Source organism: Telopea speciosissima, chromosome 1, assembly GCF_018873765.1.
Source record: "Telopea speciosissima isolate NSW1024214 ecotype Mountain lineage chromosome 1, Tspe_v1, whole genome shotgun sequence".
Taxonomy (NCBI): domain Eukaryota; kingdom Viridiplantae; phylum Streptophyta; class Magnoliopsida; order Proteales; family Proteaceae; genus Telopea; species Telopea speciosissima.
The window spans coordinates 22,341,957-22,364,670 of NC_057916.1; the positions used below are offsets into that span (position 1 = coordinate 22,341,957).

Genomic DNA, 22,714 nt, shown 5'->3' on the forward strand with positions numbered 1-22,714 from the left:
CTGAGCCAGATTCATAAAGTCAGGTATGGCTGATTCGTATCAATATCGGCTGGGGGTTGATACCAATTTCTGACCGATCCCGTATCCATGAATCTGTACCGACTAAGTGTAAAATGGTTAAAAAAAATAAATTTTAATTAGTGGAGATATTTACCCAAAAAAAATATATATTAGTGGAGATGAAAAAGGCTAAGCCCGTGGATCCTATCCGAAATCTTTGATAGTTCTTATTCGTTTATTGAGGAAGGCCTATTGTTGTTCAATTTAGATCTTCTATTGCCGAGTTGTCTGGTAGGATCGTATTATTCAAACACGATGTTACGTGCAATGTTCGTCTTACCCCCACTCGGACAAGTAGAGGATCTGGATCCTTAGGCCTTAATCATGTTTGTTATGCTTACATTCAACAGTAGCTTGGTCTATATTTTTTTTATGTTTTAAATGGCCTTTTATGGTAAGGGGATTCACATAGCCCTGGTTTTCAAACATATCATCAGTTTTTTTCGTTTGGTTGGTGTTTTATTCTGTTCTTTTAGACTGTCATGACTTCAATTCCACTTTGTCTCCCTAGTCGCAGTCTTCTTGCTGGCCTCCACCTAACATGAATATTAGAGTGCCACGGTGGACGATAGGTGTGCCATCAATCCTATTGCAAAGATGCGTTTGCACGCCCATTTATAGTTGAGGCGTTAGCGCATTTCTTGCCGCATCAGCGCAACAGTACTGTTCTAGGATCAACTCGACCACCAGACGCCTACGAAGTTGGTGGGATGCTTCTTTTATGCCACAGATATTAGCCACAGCTCGTATTTATTCAGTAATTCTACCCCCTTTGAATTCTTGGACCTTGCTTCTTAATATTGTGACTCTTCCATGCTGTCTCAGGAACCTCTTCAATACAGTCTGGATTGTTAACTCCCAAAATGAAACCAGGGGCAAAAATCCATTTAATACTGATCTTTCTAGATCGGTATCGACAGAGTGGGATTTCTAACTTTTATGGGGTTGTGGCTGTCATTTCCTTGGTTAACAGCAGTGTAGCAGAAACATTCATGTTACAAGTGTCCCACTTCTCCCTACCAATTTCTGGTAGTTGTATTGAGTAAACTCTTGTATATATTAGTTGGAGAAATGTTCTTCGAGTGTGTGTGTGAGTGTATTGGGGTGGGGGGTGGGGGAGTGTGCACTTTATCCCCAAACACATGATGGGGGTAAAATGACCGCCCCGTTTTTTGGAACACCATGCACTTGTGGTCGACACCTCTAATATAGATATTAACCCCACCCCCCAAAAAAAAAAAACCCTCCAATATAGAGCATATTCCATTTCCATCCCAATAAAGGACAGGAATTTGAAGAAAGAAATAAAAAAGAAAAAAGCAATATTTTAAACAAAAGTATGTCCCATCAAGTATAGCATTTCTAATTTCTAAATCTCTGTTCCATCTTATAAAGGACAGGACATTGGCAGAAGAGAGAATTAGCCACAGAATCTACACAAAAAAATGACATCGATTAATTACATTACATAGCAAAATTGACAAGGGTTAACCTGTTACAAATATACAAGCCTATGGCTGAAGGCAATTACACAAAAATCTTTCCTCCATTACATATGTGCAAGCAATGATGACAGGTTAGGCATCATATTAAGATGATTTGGAATTTTCCATTGTTCAATCAGCCTGGCAGAGCTGGAGGCAAATGTGTTCGATTATGTTGAGCAAGTGGAAATTTTGAGAATAAAAACTTTTTGATCTGAGTGATGTGGGTTATGTGATTCTTCATTGTGATTTTCCTGGCACTCCATGAGTTGTGTAACCAAATACCACTAGGAATTCCTTTCTCCATTTTTGTCCCACCTTGATTTCTTTTCTTGCTTCTCTTAATTTTATCTTCCAAAACTCTTTTCATGTCACGTATGTCGGCAAAAGCTAGCCCACAAATATAATCAGGTATTCTAATGATCAATCCAGGATTTTCTCGCCGGTAGAGAAGAGGTTCCAGACAACAGTTCCTACCAGATAGAGGCCAACTGAAACCTTGAAGACATCATCCCAAGATCCTAAACAGTCAAGTGATGGAAGAATCATTAGTAAAATGAGGAAATCTAGGCCGATGGTGTCTAAGTCCATATGAGATATATGGCTTATATCCATGACCTTAGACCAACCATTCAGTTGGTGCCAGCTAAGCATCTATAATCCTATCTCTTCAATCCTTTCGACAGTCAGAAGTGTACCAATACTACTCTTTTTCTTTTTTGGGGGTGAAAAAGTGTATCAATACATTTAGTTATGTTAAGTACATGACCAACTGTTCTGATAAAATTCTGAATTATCAGTCACCAGATCATCCTGCCATGTGGCAGAATTACATGGGCTGGCCATATAAGCTTTATCTGGTTGGGAATATAGTTGTAATTTTCCCTAAGAATACACAAACTTAGTACAAATTGGTATCAGACCACAAGTTTCCTCTTCATATACTACTGGTATACTCTAATTAACTGTGAAGAGATTTCTAAACACTATATATATATATATATATATATATATATATATAATGCTTAATTAGAGATTAATAAACCAAAAGGGCGTAAACAAACCATGTTGCAAGATGTAACCCGTTGCTGCTGTCCCAAGGACACCTGCCAGTACCCCTGCAGTGTTGGATAGTCCAAGCAGTACTCCCTGTGTAAAAAATTTCAGATAAAACATATATTATTTGTATTTGTTGTTGTTTGTCCAGTAAAGATAAGTCATAACAGTCTTGCTTCTCTTCCTTCTACACTAATTCAAGTTTCAAACACTTGTGATAAATCTTAAATCCAACATCATTCAAATAATGGGTGATGTAAGGTGAGGATCCACAGAACAAATAGTGATTTCCCATTAAATGGTATTGACCTTAATAGCAAAAAAAAAAAATGTATTGAGCATCGATGATATCTGGAAGAATTAGTACTTACAGCATATCGAGGGCCAATATCTAGATGATTAGAATATAGACCTGACTGAGAGAATGCATCAGTTCCCTATTCAAAAGATACACAACAATTAGACATACTCCCAAGCCAAATGGAACCTCACAATTTGTAACTTAATCATGTCTCATAATACTATTCTCATTATTCTTCATTTTGGTAGATTGACAATGATCAAATATTTATACTTGGAAGAGTAGAAATGCTAACAGTAAAGCAGCTGCTTAGAACTGGCCTAATTGCAGGTTATGGTACAACAACGCTAATCAAACAAATATTGCAACCCTACCTCCCAAAGAAAGGTGGGGAGGAATCTACCACCCCGTTGTAGCACTACAAAAGTGAAATTTTTATGCCGTTTGACACAAAAGAGTATTGCCTGCATTCCTCCTTTTACTCTGTCGCATCTTCTATGTGTTCTTCAGGTATAATGCATATAACCATACTCCTTAGTGAACCATAAGATGCAGCACCCATTTTCAAGGTTGCATCAATGAGTGTCCATTGAAACAAACTCACCTTTGATTTCGTATCTGTAGGCCTACACTTTTTAATGTATCATCTAGTTGTAGTGCTCACATTTTCCAACCATTAAATGTTATTTGTTCAGTGGGCGAGCCTTGGCACACCAGTTAAGTTGTGCTATTGCAACCATCAGGTTGTGGGTTCGAAACATGGAAACAGGCTCTCCACGAAGCAGGGGTAGGGCTGCATACATTTGCCCCTCCCAAACCCTGCAGTAGCGGGAGCCTCGTACACTGGGAGGCTCTTTTTTTTTTCAAAAATATCTCAGAAGTGGCGACTCCAATTCTTCTAGTTGTCCAAATTATTGATCTTGTATTCAAAATTTATATCAATTTGAAACTAATACAGCATATAAGATTAGGTTCATGTATTCCGTTACTTTGGCCTTTCTGAAAGATAATTGACTATCAATAGCAAACTTAAAGACACTTTGACATTGTTGACAGGCAAGCATGTCCCAAAATAATGTGATGGATCAGACGACTACTTCCTGTTTGTTGACTTATATCTTCCATAGGCTTTTCCCCTAAGGAGAAGGTGACCGGTTCTTAGTGGTTCTGTTAGAATCCCATTTATATTTCTAGACATTTCCATAAGCTATCAAAGATATTTGAAGCGAGTTGCGAATCTCAAACTGGAGCAGTAACAGCTGAATTTATTTTTAATTATCTTTTGCAGCACTATGGATAATCAAGACAAACCTGACTGCATGTCATGCATAGAACTGCCAAGGCAGGGGAATCGACGTGACTGAGCTGAGTTAGAAAGAAAGCTGGACCAAGAAACCCAATTGACTGCATAATCTGCAAGGTTATTCCAGGAACAAAGTTAATTAGCACTAACTGATTTGAACTGACGGTATGCAACAAATCTTGACTGAAATAATGGTTGCTATAGCAAACAACAGTAGAAGCCAGAAACCAAAATTTTGTATGAGAGGAAATAAATACATGCTCAACCAGGGCTAAACAGATCCTAGTTCATGAGCCATTTACCCATCTTCAACCTCACTTCCAAAAAATGAAAAGGCTTAGAGTGGATAAGCAGTGGTGAGAAAAGGACAGTTCACATCATCTCTAGATGATTGGGTATTCAAGAATCAGGTACTAAATTCTAATATTTTATCCTAAATATTATGAACAGAATGTGAGAAGATCTAATGAGTGCAATAGCATCAGTTAAAATGATATAAGACAGAAACTATCCTAATTCAAATGAGATAACAAATTGCAATACCAGTTTTGAGTCAATTCTTGGATTCCTAGACCTATTCCAGGTTGAATTCATTCAAGCCTTCACATTTTTATGAGAAAACACATACATGATTGATCAAAGTGCAATCAATCTAGGGGAAATTTTATTTTCTACGGTGACATCATAGAGATGCTACTGACACCAATTCATTGATTAAGAGTGCCTGAAGTGGTGAATAACACATTTATCACATAACATGCCAATATTATACATAAGGATGATATGGACTGTCTTCTGCCCCAAAAATGGGTTCAGGTATCAGGTGATGAAACTGGAATGTTTATGGCTGTTTTGACCTGGTAAAGAACGATGTCAACTAACACATATATTTTATGTTGAAGTTATTATATGAAAATGAAACTAAAATAAGAATATAGAAGTAAAGCAAGCAAAGAATTATAAAGACAGAAGCCTGACATGCTGGAAAACAACAAAAGTGAGGTATATCCATGTAAATGTGAACTGACAACAGATTCCGTAAAATTACTTTTCTTTTTTTCCTACAACCAAATAACTGGGACAGAAAATGAATAAGCCAATGCCGATTTTGATTCTAAACTTGAATCCTAATAGATTACATCTTATCAGAATTAACTGCAGAGAACTAAAGTATAAGTAAACTCTAGATATCAATAAACAATGCACAGAAAATGGGTTGATGAGATTATCAACAATGAAAAATTTAGCCAAAAATACGATTCATGCATGTAAGAGATCCTAAGTTAACGAAGCACAATCAAAAATATACATGAACCAAATTATAATGGGATTTCTTGGAAAATCATATCATAAAAACTCGGGTAAATAAAAGATTAATATAAGCACAATCAAAACTCAGTTTTCCCTGTTGTGTTTGGATCCATGTAGCCAACCCCATTAAGTTGGGATAAGGCTGAGTTTGTTGTTGTATCAATTAAGATATAGAAATAAGAAAATTTAGGACATTAAATATGAGAAATTGTGGGAAGAAAACTACAAACCATCAGAAATAGACTCTATTCATTATGAAAAACAAATCAAATATATCATTAATCCGCTACACTAAACTTGGAAACAGCCTCTCCTGCGAAGCAGGCAGGAGGTAAGGCTGCGTACATTTGCCCCTCCCAGACCCTGCAGTAGTGGGAGCCTGGTGCACTGGGTTGCTCTTTTTTCCACTATATTGAACTTAGCAAACATATAGGATATTATAAATGAAAAAGAACTAAATACAATGGAAATTTGAAGAAAAAGGATTGAACTCTTGTTAATCACAATTTGAATCCAATCTTGTATTTTGGAATGTAATTCCTAAAAGCACCCAGATCTTAAGCTTGAATCTTGAGAGCAATAAAGAGATTTTTCACAAACCACAGATTTTTGGATTAATTGGATCTTTGAAAATTTCAAAAAATATAATATTTAAAACAAAATATGCCTCCATGTGTATGGAAGAAGGACTCCCCATCTGAAATTGGGTCAAAAGTACCAATCAAACCCTGGGTTAGTCCTGATTTCAAACTATGGTATATACATCCCAGAACCAATTTCTTAGAAGATTATAGCATTTTAATTCCTACTAAATTTGGACCTAAACGTAGATATGTTTTCAAATGGCCCAAGTTTTGGTATTTTTTGCATGAAATGGCCACCCAGACTCAAACTCATGTCTTCAGGTTGGGAGTCCAAGCATTTATCATTGTAACAAGTGACAACCCCTAGGCCTAGAAATAAAGAAATTAATCCTAATTGATAGGGTTTTTTTTTCCTTAAACAATGATAGTACAGATTCTGCCAAAGGTGAACTAAATCAAGGATTCAGAGAGGCCTGGGGGGTAAAACCCAATTTTCTACATTGTCATGGATATGAAAACAGTCCCTTAATTTCAACGTTATTTGAAATAGTAGCAGATCACTAATATCAATTCAATCAGAATTGGGAATTGTGTTTTTATCAAAATGGACATTCAAGCTCAGGCACAAGGAAACAAAACAAGCAGGATAGTTCGGAATTAAGCATTCAAATCATTTTAATCTAGAGAGCAATTCAAAAAAATTAATAGTGTTTCTTATGATATGAGTGAGCTGTACTGTGGCATGGCATATGAAATCGAGGACATCATCATCAATCTCAATAAAGAAAACGAGAATACCTTGCGAACCACGGTAACAGATAGCCCTTTGCTCACAAGTGTGTCTGCAATCCACCCTCCAGCATTTGCCGAGAATGCCATTGTAAGCCAGGGTAAAACACAGAAAAGCCCAGACTCCATGAGGTTGAACTTCAAGACCTGGAAAGGAATCAATAATAAATGTCAATAAACTTGCTTTCCGCACTAGATGCTTGTATTGGATCAATTGTTAGAAGCACCCACATTTTTCTCCATCAGCAATGTCCACAAACTTCTATTAAAAATGTGAACAGTGATCGGCATACTACACACATGCACACAGTGGCATCAGATTTATCATGCAGCATACTAAGTGATAAAATAAGATGACATCGCAACAGTCTAAGTTAGAGAATCGGCCTCACAGAAGATATATTCTACAATGCCTGAAAGAAAAAGGAAAGTCATAGTTTGGGTATATGTAACAGCTAATATTCACTCGTGGAAAAAGCAGCCGTACGTGGAACATATAACTCCTTATCAAACATTATACATGTTGTGCGTTGATATACATTGTTGTGGCCCTTACTTAACAGCTCGAGCTTTTGGGATAAGCGGTTGTAACTGGTATCAAAGCCAAAAGTTTGTGTTTTCGATAACTAGTAAGTAAGAGGGGTTTGTGTTATGTGTTACTGTTGTTGTGCCCCTACACTTTGTGCCCCTTAGTGCCACATGATGGCACCACCACATGATGGGGTCACGTGCAGAGCCGTGGGTGTGTGGACCTGCACATGCGGGGGAATGCTCTTGTGTGTTGATATACATTGTTGTAGCCCTTTCTGAAGAGCTTTAGCTTTTGGGTAAGCGGTTGAAACAATACACACATAATAGATTTACCATTTAACTCCGTCACATGATTGTGTTATTAGGGGTATTTGAATCCAACACAGACAAGAGGTTTTTGACTCAGAAAAGTAGGATAGGGGATTTGGAGGTTATACAACATTCTACGATGAATTAACTTGGAGAATGGACCCTGCCAGATCTTCTGATCACTAGGACAGAGCATCTATCTATGGTGTAGTGCTTACGGAGCGGGGCGTGAGTTTCATCAATATTTTAAGGAGAAAGATCTCACCATGGATTGTGTACATCTTTTGTCCACAGGAAATGGTTTTCCACCATGCAGACTACTGATTTTGCAGTGCACATTGCAGAACATTGGGCAGATAGGTTAGGGCCTTTAGCCATAAGTCAATTTTCAGAGCCAAACTCAGTAATTTACAGTTTACACCCCCTTCCATGTGTTGCAAAAAGACTGACTTTTCAACCTTTATTTTTTCACATGGTGATATGTGTCCGGGCTGAAATTGTGCATTTATGGAGGCTAATATGGAGATTAGGTCCACTACCCACACGTATGACTTTGACATGGGTGTGGCTCCTATTTTGTACTGTTCAGGTAACATACATATCTCAAAAAATGGATGAGCTAATTCAAGCCAGTCCATTGCATATGTACAGGGCCCACAAAGATGAACAAATCTGGAGCCTTCGCATCCAGAACATGCAGATCACTGTCATGCTGCATTCAGTATACATGGATCTCATGCAGTCAGAATTTAGAGTGGATCAGCATGAGAACCACAAACCTGAAAATACAGAGTGGAGGTTTTTTTTTTTTTTTTTTAATAGGTAAGTGGAGGCTCATTACGTCCATTATTATTCATAATAGAGCCATTCCCACACACGCACAACAACAACAACAACAAACCTCTCCTCCTATAGACCCACAAATAGTGAGGAGGGGGCAATGCCATCACAGTCTATGAGGAACTAATCTTTTCCCTATTTTCCTCAACATTAGCACCCATACTTTCACACAGCAACATAAACACTTGATCAGAGCTGATGTCATGTGACATTAGCATCATTCTCTTCAACCAAAACAACAAAGCATCTCATGACAATCTGTCAGTTTTAAACTTGAAATGTTTTCTCATTACTAATGTTGAGATTATCGAGTTTTAATGTATGGGGTACATGATCATATGTACACAACTATTTTATGTATTTTAGAGTCCTGCGGGTATTTTGATATTAGTTGTCCTATTTAGTTGTCTAGCTTCAGTTTGATGTCTACTAGGTTAGTTTCCTATTTCTAATATGATTCCTAGGCAGTTTGATTCTAGGTTGTAACCTATTATATAAATAAAGGAAGCTGAGGTGTGGAATGATTACACACTCACAGTTTTTTCACAAACCTACAAGCGGAGTGCTCTCTTCTCTTCTCTTCTTCTGTTGCTGGTTTATTCTTTCCAGCTCTGTTACAACTAACAACATGTATCAACTAAAACATTACACTTTTTCTTATAGACAACTAAAACAGATGGTTAATCATCTGTATTTTAAAATAGAAATGTTTTCTCATTTATAACATGTATCAACCAAGACAGAACACTTTTTCTTGATAGACAACTAAAATAGACAGTTAACCATCCGCTTATTTCTCCAACCCTTTAGTCCATATTATCTTTTTGAACAAATAGTTAATACATCCTAGCAGATTAACATTAATTTCAAATCAAACACTTAACTACTTAGTGAACATTGACAAAAAAACACTCCAAACCTTTTGAATCATTTTAAATTTGCTGCGCTAACATCCCAATCTTGTCATGTTCCCTCTTCATGCCACACTTTGGCAACTTAGTCCTGGGCCAGGAATCATAAGAGTATTGCCAAGCAACCCAAACTCTTGCGCTTCTCTTTCCCTATTCTTTTGTTTCTTCTTACCACCAGAATGGTGTATTCAGTTGTTTCCCAGATAGCTTATATGTTTATTTAGTACCTCATGACATTTGTGGCCCAATCCATGTTGCCTCTTCTAGGTGCACAAGTTTGTCTACATTAACACACATATAAGCAACAGAAATTTAATTCAATTCAACTCACTGAGCCTTATCCCAATTGCTATGAGACAGGGTAATATGAATATTTCCCCGCATTTACTTGATTTAATAGTTCCAATTATAGTAATTTACAAACAGATGATTGATAACAAACTTTTTAAACTTATGTCTGTCATGCTGTGAACACGGATTTAGTTAACCACAACTGGATGCTTGTTAGAAATTTTACCTGGTTATAGTATGTCGGCATCCATGTGAGAAGAATGAATGTCCCCCAATTGTGGCAGAAGTGGGAGACTATTAGGGCCCAGACAGGTGCTTTTGATAATATTAGTCTCCACGGTATTGTCGTCACAGGGTCCTTAGGAGGATTGCCACTAATGATAAGCCTCTTTTCTTCAGGACGAAGTTCAGGATCTTCAAAAGGTGAGCTGTGTGCCTATGACATCAGTTTCCAAAGGTGAAGTAGCATCAGAAATCTAAGCATGTACGGAAGTGGTGGAAAAAATCACAAAGATAGATTCTGTAATCCTTCACTTTTGGCATCTTATACATATTTATCAATATCATGGGTACATACAACAACAACAACTCAGCCTTATCCCAACTAAATGGGATCGGCTACATGGATCCTTGCAAAGACTAAATATTAATAATAATAGTAAAAAGAAAAGGAACACAACAACTACAACAACTCAGCCTTACTCCAACTAACTGGGGTCAGCTACTTGGATCCTTGCACTCCAATCAGCTCCATCCGATGTCATACTTGAAACAAGACCTAACTATGCATGTCTTTCCTCATCACTTCTCCTAGGGTCATTTTAGGCTTGCCCTTAGCTCTTTTAGTACCTTCAATTTGAATCAAGTCACTCCTCTGAATTGGAGCATCCAAAGGCCTCCATTGAACATGGCCATGCCACCTAAGACAACTTTCTCGTAGCTTATCTTGAATCAGGACTACTCTCAAATCAGCTCTAATATGATCATTCCTTATTTTATCGTTCCTAGTTTTGACACACATCCATCTCAACATCCTCATCTTCGTTACACTTAATTTATCTACATGATGCTTATTAACTACCCAACATTTTGCGTCATACATCATAGCTGGTCGGATGACTATATTGTAAAATTTTCCTTTTAAGCTTTAAAGGGATCCGCCAATCACATAACACTCCGGATGCACCTCGCCAGTTCATCCATCCTCCTTTAATTCTCTGTGAAACATCATCTTCTATATCACCTTCCTTACTGATGATTGTCCCAGATACCTAAAATAATCACTTTGCGGAATCTCCATCTCATCAACTTTCACCCCCTCGTCAGTCCCAGAGTTACTAAAGTTACACACGGTATACTCCGTCTCCATTCTACTTATCTTAAACCTTTTCAGATATCAATAGTACACTACAATGTAGAGCTACATCATATCTCCTCTAGATGCATACTGATAGAAATATTTTTGTCATAACTCAAGGATGACAGAGGAGATATTATTTTAAACATCTATGACAAATCATGTCAGATATGAGATAGAAAATGACATGTTTGAAAGTCCTGCTTCCCAGTGGAAGAAGGCACCAGTAGCACATAGGAACTCTTGAAACTACACCTAACAACTTAGATCCACTGCAAATGCCTCCTGTTGGTATGTATTGTTATTGATTCTCGTGAAATTTAATCAAAGGGCAAATAAAGAATATAGTTCTAATCATCCTGTAATGAAGCATGTAAGGCATGGTTTAGAAATTGACATGTGACTGAATTTCGGCAGATGTGGGTTGTGGCAACTCCCTCTTAAAATGGAGACTAGTTGAGATACTAAAACTTCTTAGGACAGAATATTGAGTTGTAATGGACATGTTCACAAAATTAATGAAATATCATGAATATCAGTACAGAACTACAAGATTATGTTGTGCCCGCAATAACATTATGCCTCAGCCAACGATTGCTAGTTAATATGGACATATCAATACCAACATATGACACCAATTTCCAACTTCTTTTGCATTTGATGTTAAAGGATGGACATGAGTATCAGATTTCAATTATCCAGGTACCGCATAAACAAACTGATAGCAGGACAGCACTAGTTCTAATAACCCCAACAATAAAGACACCAGATTTATTTCTTATCACATTTCAAGCTCATCATTTTCATTGTCCCATGCTATTACAATTAAATTTTTTTCCCTCTTTGAGATGCTAAAGTAAAACATACACTCTGCCAGTAAGGATAATATAGAACTACTTAGATTGCAAACATATGTCTACCTAAGTGTGTTCCCACATAATAGGAAGATCCACTGAAGTATCTGCATGAGCACTACTACAATGACGTTGATGAAATACAAACAACAGGATATATGATGATTGTAAGAAAGTTACCTTACTCAGCCATATTGCAAACCAAACAGTCCCAACAGAGCCAAAGGAGTAAAAAACTGATGGCCAACCAAACCTATGTATCAGCAAAGGTGAAAATGCCAATCCTGTTACTGATCCAAGGTACATCCCACTGTATACTAGAGCTAAAGATCTACTTCTCTCTCCAACAGGAATCCACTTTGACAGAATATTATTCATGGCAGGCATGGCAACACCCTGCAAAAAGATTCAACTAACTCTCAACAAGACAACAATATAATCCAACAAACCTTCAACCAAAAAGAAGTCAACAGAAATATACCATAACATATAAGCATCCTCATTTTCTGGTTCATATAATCAGAATGGAGTGCATAAAATGTACTAAGGGCTACCAGCCCAGCCCCAATAGGAAAGAAGATGAGGGGGACCCAATCTAGATGGGTCAGTCATGTACAATGAACACAAAGGACCACGGATAGAGTTGTTTGGAGCACAAGCACCCGTGTAGCCGACCCCTTGTAGGGGGCTGTTCCTGGGATGCTGCTTTGACTACTGCTTAGACTTTTCCCTTTAGTAATTTTATTCTATCTCTTTTTTACTTCCTTACTCCCCTTTTTTATATTTCAGTTGTTATCAGAAAAAAGAGAAAGGGGGTTTGTGGCTCTTCGAATTCAGGCTTTTATTTTTTGCCTGCAGTTCATGGTCTGAACCAATTTTTATTTATTGCTATCAAGTTGTTTACTGAGGCTGGGATATGTTCAGTCCTGTTTCAAATCAATTTTATGCAAGTTATTAGGAGTCCTAGTTGCATAAAACTACTCCAAACACAGCCTGCATAAAGAGGAGTTTTCCTTTAAAAGTTTAGTCTTGTTTTTAGAAAGTTTGAGTCAGTCAAGGACTACAATCTGCAGCTGGAGAGTCCTAGTGATCTGTTTATGCCTTTTTTTCCCCTTAAATTAAACATGTAAGAGGCATGACCTCACCCATGATTTGAGTCAAAATTAAACATGTAAGAGGCATGACCTCACCCATGATTTGAGTCATAAAAAGGCTTCAGCTTTTTGGTTTTGAGGTGATTCAGACCTTCCTGCTGTGGTGATTCAGTAGGTTCCTGGTGGTGATTTCAGGAAAAGCCTTGGTGGTGATTCCAAAGTAATGTTTTAGTAGGTTCCTTCTTTTCCATTTTCTTCTTCTTGTCTTGTTCTTCTATCAAACCAGGTCCTATTTTTTATTTCCTGTGCATCTTTAATTCTTCTTTTCTTATTCTGTTAGATACTGTTCTGTTTTCTTCTTCAGTCTACTATCCTCTGATCTGGTTTGAAGTTCTGATTTCAAACTCTGTTTCAAAATCCTATCTTCTCATCAAGTTTCAGTTTCCTACTTGCAGTCAAATTCTACAAAACCCTATTTTCTGAATTGAGTTTATAAAAATCTGGTTTCATAATATTGTTCTAATATTCCTGCTGCATCTGAATATCAGTTCTGATCTGTTCTTAGGACTGCACATCCATTGAATTCCAAATTATCCTAATTCTAGTATAATTCTCAGGTTTTTGGGTTTGTTTACTGAAATATGACTTCTGCTATTTGTTCATGCTTCAATTTATGATATTCCTAATAATTCAGTTTTGATTTCCTTATTTCCTGTTATCAATTTCTGGTTCAGGAATTCTGTTCTTGAATATCTAACAGACCTAACCTTAGTACGGTTCTTTCATATCTCAGAATCTGACCCTTGGACTGCTTTCATCTTTTGATATGTTGTTCTATTGAATATCCTAAGAATTTGAACAGCTTATCATCCAGATCAGACCCTTTGATTTTCTGATGCTTAATTTCTCCTGAAATCTGGTTGTTCCTATCTCTAAGATTCTGGAATTTTACTGGGAATTTTGATCCCTAATCCTTAGGTGACTTTGAACTCCATTGTAACCATTAGGAGAAGAGGAAGGTTGAAAGTGTTAAAAGGATAAGGGGGTAATCGAAAATTACTTGGGCTGCAGTCATCTCAAAAGGATAAATTGGAAGTATTATTAGTAGATTTATGCTACAGTGCAAATTGGAATTTCTTATATTAATATGGGTATAGGGGAAAAAATGATTTGGGCTGCAGTAGTAAGAAAGGACATGTGTGCTTATGATTTCAAGTGCTAAATAGAGGACCAACACAACAGTACTCATGTAGGAAAAAGTAGTTGTAGTTGCGTCAAGGATTAGTTGAGTTGTGTTGAGTATTTGGTGGTTTATGGAGAATAAATAATTTCAAGTGCTGAAACCCCTTTACCTTAAGTATGAAAATGATTTACAACTGCCTTGTATTTGAATTTTGATCAAAAGACAAATTCCTTTGTTTCTACACTATATAGATGTGAGGCAATTAGAAATTACATCTGAAAGAAGTATATCAACCGGACAACTATAAGCCATTATCAAACTTATAAGAAGGCCGAATGTGAACACCTTCCTAATGAGGCAGCCAATTTGATATTTTCTCAAGTAAATTAAGGAACTAACCTCACCAATCCCCATGAATGCACGGACAACAAGTAAGAAAGGCAACCCAATCTTAGCAGCAACAGGTGTGAGAATTGTTGCGATGGACCACCAAACTACCCCGAATCCCAGTACACGCTTCCCACCAACTTTATCTGCCCATATACCTCCAGCAATCTACAAAATTAAATTTTCCAGTTAGAAGAAACCCTAGAAAATAACTTATAATGAATAACCATTTAAAGGGGTGAGGAAATGTCCTGAAGCTACAGTATTGAAGGAATTTTTCACATGCATAGTGTAACAAAGTCAAAATATATAATCTCAAGGCAGAGAATTACCCTCAGTTTGTAGTGAGGATGTTTGAATGAAAAAGTATTAGTCAGACTCCAAACAGTTCATGAACATAAAGCCAGTGACCAAATTGGTTGACATAAATAGGATGTAACGGTTGGAAAAGTTCATAAACGAGAAGAAGAAAATTTTCACAAGTGCTTGTAACCGGATTTTCTTTTGGGGGCAGGTACAAGGAAAGGCCCCAGCTCATGACACTACCCTCCCCATGCTAAGCTGTGTCACTGGTACAACCAGCAAGTGAGCTTATCAGCTGAGCTAAATGAAATATGATGCCTTTCTGAATTTAGAAAAACAAGAAAAATCCACGTATACAAACTATCACACTGTTACATGGGGAAAAGAAATACTTTAGAACCACATTTGATTAGAGTGACACTTCATTACGCTGATAACTCTACAACTGAAGTAGGCAAGTTTCAGTAGCTTTTGTAATTGGCAATGTCTGATGACTTCAGGAACCAGGGCGGTTTTACGAGATTGAGATTTTTTTAAGCAATACAATGAAGATAATTTTGTGAAGTTCATAGAATCTTGTTAAGTACGTAGGATTCACTGTATTCAGTTTTTACCCAATCAACAGTTATGGTGGGTGAGAACTTTACTTGCCAGCCTATGTAGACATCCTTTGAAGCAAGTATGTAGCATTACCTCTCATAGACTAGACTGACTTTGCTACCAGGCATCTTCAACTAGGATACCTGGGCACTTTGAGATGGAGTATATCTTTTCTGATATTATACTTTTTAAGTAGAAAATATCATACCGGGCTTGCATACTTGCTATCTGGGAAAATAGATTTTGCTAGCTTAAAAACACCAACTTCTTGACTGAAAAGGTAAAAGCAAGTGCTACAGCCATGACTAAAAGAAGTTTGTGTTCTAAACAAAACTGTGGAGATTAATAATATACTCTAATGGTTCTTGATATCATGAACAATCCTCCAAGGGTGTCTGGACTTTTTTATGTAAAAATATTTTTGGCAGTCATTAATGTTCAATAATTACAGAGTATAAAAATGACATACTCAAGCCCATTAACTCGAAGCACAGTAATTAGGCCAAAACATTGGCCGCATAAAGAAATAGGAGAAAAAACTAAAATGACTGATAGGCATCATGTTATTAAATTTATTTTTAAATATGCCCTTGTTTATTTAATTATGTATTTATTTATGTATGTATGTAAGGTATTTTTATAAAGGGATTGAGAGAAGAGTGATAAGCAAGGACCTCAACCAGCTTAGTAACTAAGTGAGCAATAAAGTTACTTGTAAAACTCTAAATACACATCTTCATTACATAAGCAATTTGTTTCACTAACTTTTCCCGGAGTACAAAATTCCCAAGAAACAACGATGTTCCAAAGAATACAACTGATGTATGAGAGGATCCTCACTTTTTGAAGTCCCAAAGAAAACCTTTTGATACCAGAAACTGTAGTGAATGAATTGGGGCACTGCACATTGCATCTTAGATAAGTTCAAGAACTTCCCTTCTGCAATCCAGCTCCCTTAAGAACTTTCACCTTTCTTCTACAAGTAGGAAAAACCATGAAAACCTCTACAAGACACTCTCTAGTCATTATGATAACTGCATTCTGGTACCTAATAGAAAAATCTGAATTGAACAAATCCTCGCGAGATCCTCATCAGACAGGATATATACATACAGACCATTTTGGAACTATATTACCTGGAGTCATTAAAATAGGATCCAAACTTGCATTTCACTTTTATTTTAATTGAAAAACTGGTCTGACCCAGTCAGTATCCTTCCCAGAGGGTTAAAATAAAATTTAAGCTTCATCTATCTGATTATGGTCTGCAGCACATCCTCCAGATCTGTCGTTGCTTTGTTCTGAAGAAGCCAACCATTTCTTTCTTTCCAAATGTGATATATCATTGCATACAAATTATGCCTTCTTGAAAATCTGAGACTTGTATCTTCCACAAAGAGCAAAACCTAATAAAACATGCTAAGGAATACTAGACATTCCTTGGGTGTGGAATATAATAACGTGAGAGCTACAAGGCTTACATGGTTTCAGCTATTGTAGCATTATTATTGAGACCATTGTGATAAAGATCACTTTAAGATATCAAACAAGTACACTTCATCTTTAAAAGTTCCCAATGTTGTGCAACGGCTACATGTTTTCTATATGTGGATTCTCAATGGCAGACATATCTATGCTGGACACAGTGGATTCCATAACAAAACTTGATTTTTTTTTTACCCATTTTTGTCTGAAATTGTGACCATCTGGCAACATGGAAAAAAATACAACTCTTCCATAGCACTGATAAATTTTTATATTTATTTATCCCCTTCTCTATAGGAAAAGTTACAAGCCAGAAGATATTCCACTGCTTAACAGTTTCTTTGGTTGGTAACAGTCCCTGACCATTTTCTTTTTTCAGTTCATGTTAAACTCCAAAACATGCACCAGATTTCGTCTCTGATAGTATTCAGAGAATACTGGTCTGGACACAACAATGTGGCAATAGATTTTTTTTTTTGAAACCTTGGAACCCCAGTTTCTTGACTTGTTAGGTTAATGGAAAACCTAGGTCCATCAATAGATGCCACATTTTCTTTTGGGAGAATTGCCTAGATCTACTAGATAAAAAAAAGATTTGCAAAATTGATAGATATAATTTATATTTTACAATGACAAGTTATGACGTTGAAAAGATTTACCAAATCCCCATCCCAGTAAAAAAGGTTACATGAACAACCTAAAATACCCCTGACAACCTTCCCTTTCTTCATCTTCCTCCCTCCCTCCCTCCACTGGAAACCTGCCCAGTCTTTGTAACTTTCATCCCTGAGTGGGTATACGGTAGATTGGCAACCTGTTTAAATCTAGTTAGGACTTGGTTCAGAGGTAGCTACAGTTACGAATTGAAGTTCAAGGTAACTACCTAAAGAAGATAATGGAAGAGCAACAATGGCTCGGTGGTTTCTTGGGGAATGCCTGGTTCTGTGCTTCCTGCGCTACCCTTTGTGTGGAAAACCAGTTAATCAAATCCAAAGAAACTGCTCACAGAATTCAGTGGAATTATCCCAAAATAAGAAGTTTGAAAGAGCAAATTTTGCAATATTGAAAAAAGAAAACAAAGGAGAAACTTTCTTTGATTGCTCTTCAACTCCAACTTCATTCCCTCACATCCAACAAATTCCCTTTTGGAGAAAACCAAAGCTAAACCCTATTAAACAAATTGAAGACTAAAACTATTCAATAAACGTGAACCCTAACCCTAACATTGGAAGGAAGCAGAAGAAGAAAATGGATTTCTTAGAACCAAATCAGTCTTATGTCTGGCGTCATAGATTTCCTGACCTGAGCAAGCAAATGAATTTCTCAAAACAAGATACTGATTTATTCAATACAGAAGAGTCCAAGCAGGAAGAAGAAGAGTAAGAGTGTGTGAGGCATGAAGAGGATAGTCATGGCGACTCTTCTTCCTCTGCTTCTTCCTCCAACGGTAGCGGTGGAGAGACTAATAGTTGCGGAAACGGAACCAAAGCGCAGACATATATTTCTTAAGAGAGAGATTGTTTGGGATTTCTTATTTATTCTATTCCTAGCTGCTTGGATTGTTTTTCCTTTTATTGAATGATTCATTAAGGAAGGAGACCATGGTAGTGGGTTTGCAGGGGAGGGGTGGGAGGGTGGCGGTGCTGGTGATGGGGGCGGGTTAGTAGAGCGGGGAAGAGGGGGATGGAGGAGAGAGAAAGATGGGGGGTATTTTTGGTTGTTCTTGTAGCTTTTTTTACTTGGATGGGGATTTGAAAAATCTTTTTAATATGGTAGTTTGCTATTGTAAAATATAAATTATACCTACCAATCCTGTAAATCTTTTTGTTATCAAGTAGATCTAGGCAATTCTCCCTTTTCTTTTTCAGTAGCTACAGATGACAATTCAGAGTTCATAGCCCTACAAATAATGTTAAAAGTTTTGAATACAAAAGGTTTGATCAATCAATGTTCACCAACCTGGGTAAGAAGGTAACCCCAGAAAAAAGAAGATTGAATCAAACCAACAGTTGTGGGACTCCAATTGAATTCTGCTGACATTGGAAGGATGGCAATGCTCATATTTACCTGCCAAACAAAAGTTTAGTCTTGCAATAGTACAATGAGAACAACCCATGCCATCTTTGATAATCCTTATAACTTATCAGAATTAATGGAACAATTCTTCCCAATTAATATTTTCAAAGGAAATTAATCATGGAGAACAAATAAACAACTCTTGAACATTAAATAAAAAGAAAAGATGTTGAAAATAATATATCAAAATATCCAAACAACCAAGCATAAAATTATTTATTGACCTTTCAGTAATAAGATTATCAAGCATATCTGTGGGATGTGTTCAATGAGCATCAATATAATCCCCAGATAAGGTAAAAGTATACATACTATCATATCAATATCATCCTGTGGCCACACCCGCTAATATAAATGTAGGCCACGTTATGTACGAGCTAGCATATGTGTGAAAAATGAAGTCACACTTCTATAAATATGACAAAGGCAAGGGATACAAGCATAAAGGGGGGAAGGGGAAGCATATCAAGAAATGCATATGCCTGAATATGCAAAGGATAATGGAAACTACATATTGGTTTACTTTCACTATATTCTCAATGTATGATTCTCCTTAAATTACATTTTCTCTATATTTATAAATGTACAAAAAGTCCAGAAATATAAGGAAAATTGGTGTCTTTACAAAAACTTAGGATTGCCGAGTTTTATTTTATTTTGGTGGTTATCTCATCTGCCATGCAATTCACCCATTATCCTGTCTCTAACTCTTCTATACTACCTAACTTTCTGTTTGTTTTTTTAATCATTTTTGTCAGTTCACTGCTTTTATGCTTGTATGAATCTGATGAACACTGATCACTAAAGACATAATGGTTCCTTCCATTGATGTGCGGTAGGAAATTTGAAAAGAGTGGTTCTGGGATTTTTTTTTATTAAGTATCAATTCATGATAATATAATAAGTTGGCCGTTAATATTTAGTAATTGCCTTCCTGCATCCCCTGCCACCACCGTTAGGCAAAAAGGGGAAAAAAACTGTTTTAGTAGTAATCAAATTCACCAAGCTTTTATAATAAGAAAACTCTACGTAAATGGTGGCTGGGCATATGCAGTAGCAGCTTGTGATTATTTAACAGCAAAGACCATTAGTGTTCCCAAGGGTCTCTATATTATGTCATGGCCTGACATGACAAGCCTATCTGTAGCAGATTGGCAGAGCATTCCAGTATCAAGTTGAGGCGTTAAATTTCAACAAATGGGATAGTTCAATAAAAATCACTACAGGAAATATTTAACAACAAAAGACAACCACAGATAGTTTTCTGTAGGGAAGAAAAACCAAGATGGGAGGAAGCTCCGAAAATGAGCACAAGAATTCAAGTCTTTAATGATTCAAACAACCTCAAACTCAACCAGTCACAACTCCTTATAATATACAAGAAGCAAAACGCTCAGGAAAATGACCACCATGAAAGCTGTAAGCCTGCAACTCTTCAAATTGTCTTAGAAACTAGCAGATTGTTGCTACAATTTAAGTAAAAAAAATTCACTGAAGGAAAAGAGTATAGGAATATCAAAATGACAGAATCATCACCAATTGTTTTGACTGCCATGCAATTAAGAAGCAGTCTAACTTCACAAAACAGAGTAATTGAGGAAAGAAGACGCTTACTCTATCCATATTGCAGAGTAGAAAAGCTGAGGAACACAGAATTACAATCACCCAACGCTTGGGAAACTGTTCCCACCATGGAAACGCGCGTTCTGGGGAGTCCTCTGCAATACTAACATCATTCATAGCATCTAGAAACTTGACAGCATCCGGTGCCGAGTCCACGATGTCGTATGGCTCGGATTTCACATCGGCCCAAACTCTACCGATTTTCCTCCGGCCAAAGCTTTCCAACGAAACTGAACTTACCGATAAAACATGAAAATTGGAGTACCGAAGAAATCTTTCACTTTGCCAGTCAAAGTTAGAACAGACTATCTTTCTACTAACCCTAGGAGCATTAGAGTTCTTGTGCTTCTGCAAATAAGAGAAGTCTGGAGCGAGAGAGAGAAAAGCCGCTCCGGCATTCATGGCTTAGAGCGCGAAACGTTTTCGTTATCGAGAAAGCACTGTCCGATGATTTTAAAAGCTGCAGAAGAAAGAAAAGAATAGACTTCATTCATGGAGTGAGGAACGAGAGATATTTATGGGCACTGGCTCTCGTTTAGACACCTGTCTATTGTTTGAAGAGGAATATACCGGGAATTAGGAAAGCATTGGGTTAGTTAATTTAGTTAATTGGAACTGGAGTTTGGAGGTAATAAAAAGAAAAGAGAGAGAGAGAGCGATAAGTATGTATCGGAGACGGATACGGACACGGATATGGAAACGGATTTCAACTATTCATTTACATCCTTAATCTGAATCGATGCATTTGCCCCTACGCAATTTCACCTTTTTTTGTCCCTCTAAGGCTCTCGCTGACAAAAAGGTTTAGTGAAGGGGTTCTTGGCATGGTTCTAAGAATTGGTATTAGATCCGTAGAATCGGCAAATATGAATTGGTATTGGCATTTCTAACTGATCCTGGTTGGGGATTGCTACTGGCTCCATGATTTTAGTAATCGATATTGGTCGATTCTGATCTGATATTGATCCAGATCGGTCCATATCGGTTTGAATCAAACAGTTTACCCATGTTTTCTTTGAAATTTTCAAATTTTTAATATTTTTATCCTTGTCTGTACCGATCCACCGATATGGGATCGGTTAGAAATTGATATTATCTCCATCTATACCAATACAAATCAGTTGATCTGATACTGATTCCTCAAACCATGATTGGCCCATGGATCGAATATCGATCCGGATCGACTGATCTAATCCAATCTGGATCAAATCATCAAAAACAGTGCAGGCCAATCTAAACCAATACAGACCAATATTGGGTCTATACCAATTCTTAGAACTATAATACTGGCCTGGCCGATACCGGGCCAATCCGGGTCCGATTCCATAAAAGTGACATTTTCAAGCTTTTCTTACACTATTTGTTATATGCGAGGGGTATATTGGGGAATTACATGGAGATTTTCTCGACTGTAAACTGAATCCATTGTCATTCTTGTTTTCTCATCCAGATTCTTTCAATTGATGAGGACAAAACTGAATTGCGATCCTTTGGATTTGCCATATCCGGTTCCTTATCCATTTGCAACTTCTTATGGTGATCTTTTGGGCTCGTTGTCCCTGGCCCAGTACCGTGCTTGAGCTGAGGTCTGGTCTAAAATGGTAAATTGCCTAGATCCTAGATCTACTTAGATTAGAAGAAAATTTGTCCCACTGTAAAACTATAGAGTATAGACTCAAGAAGTAGTTACCCCATGCAAGTTAAATGGATTCAGATCATCTGCGGCCGGGTGTTGAACGGCCATCATGCTACGCTCAACAAGGGGTGTCAATTCCAGGCCCGGCCCGATCCAATTTTTAAACGTGCCTGGCTTAAGCCCGACACGTTTAATAATTGGACAGTCCCGGTGTGGGGTCCTAGCCCATCGGACACCCGTTCAAACCGATCGTTTCCAAGCCCGACCTAGCCCGCCCGGTTACAGCCCGACCCTTAAAGCAAACTACCCTCTAGTTAGCCTACCTGACAACCCTCTCTCCCTTTTC

The 22,714-nt window shown here is 37.3% G+C and overlaps 1 protein-coding gene across 2 annotated transcripts; it reads right to left on the bottom strand.

Moving 5' to 3' along the window:
* Positions 1-1,480: 1,480 nt before the first annotated feature.
* LOC122670751 (sodium-dependent phosphate transport protein 1, chloroplastic-like) lies at positions 1,481-21,190 on the bottom strand. Of its 2 annotated transcripts, XM_043867733.1 has the most exons (10): positions 20,724-21,190; positions 18,993-19,100; positions 14,658-14,813; positions 12,162-12,377; positions 9,997-10,206; positions 6,898-7,035; positions 4,213-4,314; positions 2,972-3,037; positions 2,609-2,693; positions 1,481-2,065 (listed from the first exon to the last, which is right to left on the bottom strand). In XM_043867733.1, the coding sequence occupies exons 1-10, from the start codon at positions 21,132-21,134 to the stop codon at positions 1,968-1,970; spliced, it is 1,590 nt and encodes a 529-aa protein (XP_043723668.1). In that variant the 5' UTR covers positions 21,135-21,190; the 3' UTR covers positions 1,481-1,967. The 2 variants fall into 2 exon arrangements, with proteins under 2 accessions (XP_043723668.1, XP_043723675.1); XM_043867740.1 differs by lacking the exon at positions 2,609-2,693 and having other exon boundaries at positions 20,724-21,189.
* Positions 21,191-22,714: the final 1,524 nt, after the last annotated feature.

Excerpts from the sequence above, each read along its gene's own strand:
- LOC122670751 (XM_043867733.1), bottom strand. The coding sequence starts at position 21,134 with ATGAATGCCGGAGCGGCTTTTCTCTCTCTCGCTCCAGACTTCTCTTAT. Across the intron at positions 14,814-18,992 it reads GGGGTTACCTTCTTACCCAG|ATTGCTGGAGGTATATGGGC; the intron begins GTTGGTGAACAT and ends TTAATTTTGTAG. Across the intron at positions 4,315-6,897 it reads CTGTTACCGTGGTTCGCAAG|ATTATGCAGTCAATTGGGTT; the intron begins GTATTCTCGTTT and ends ATAACCTTGCAG.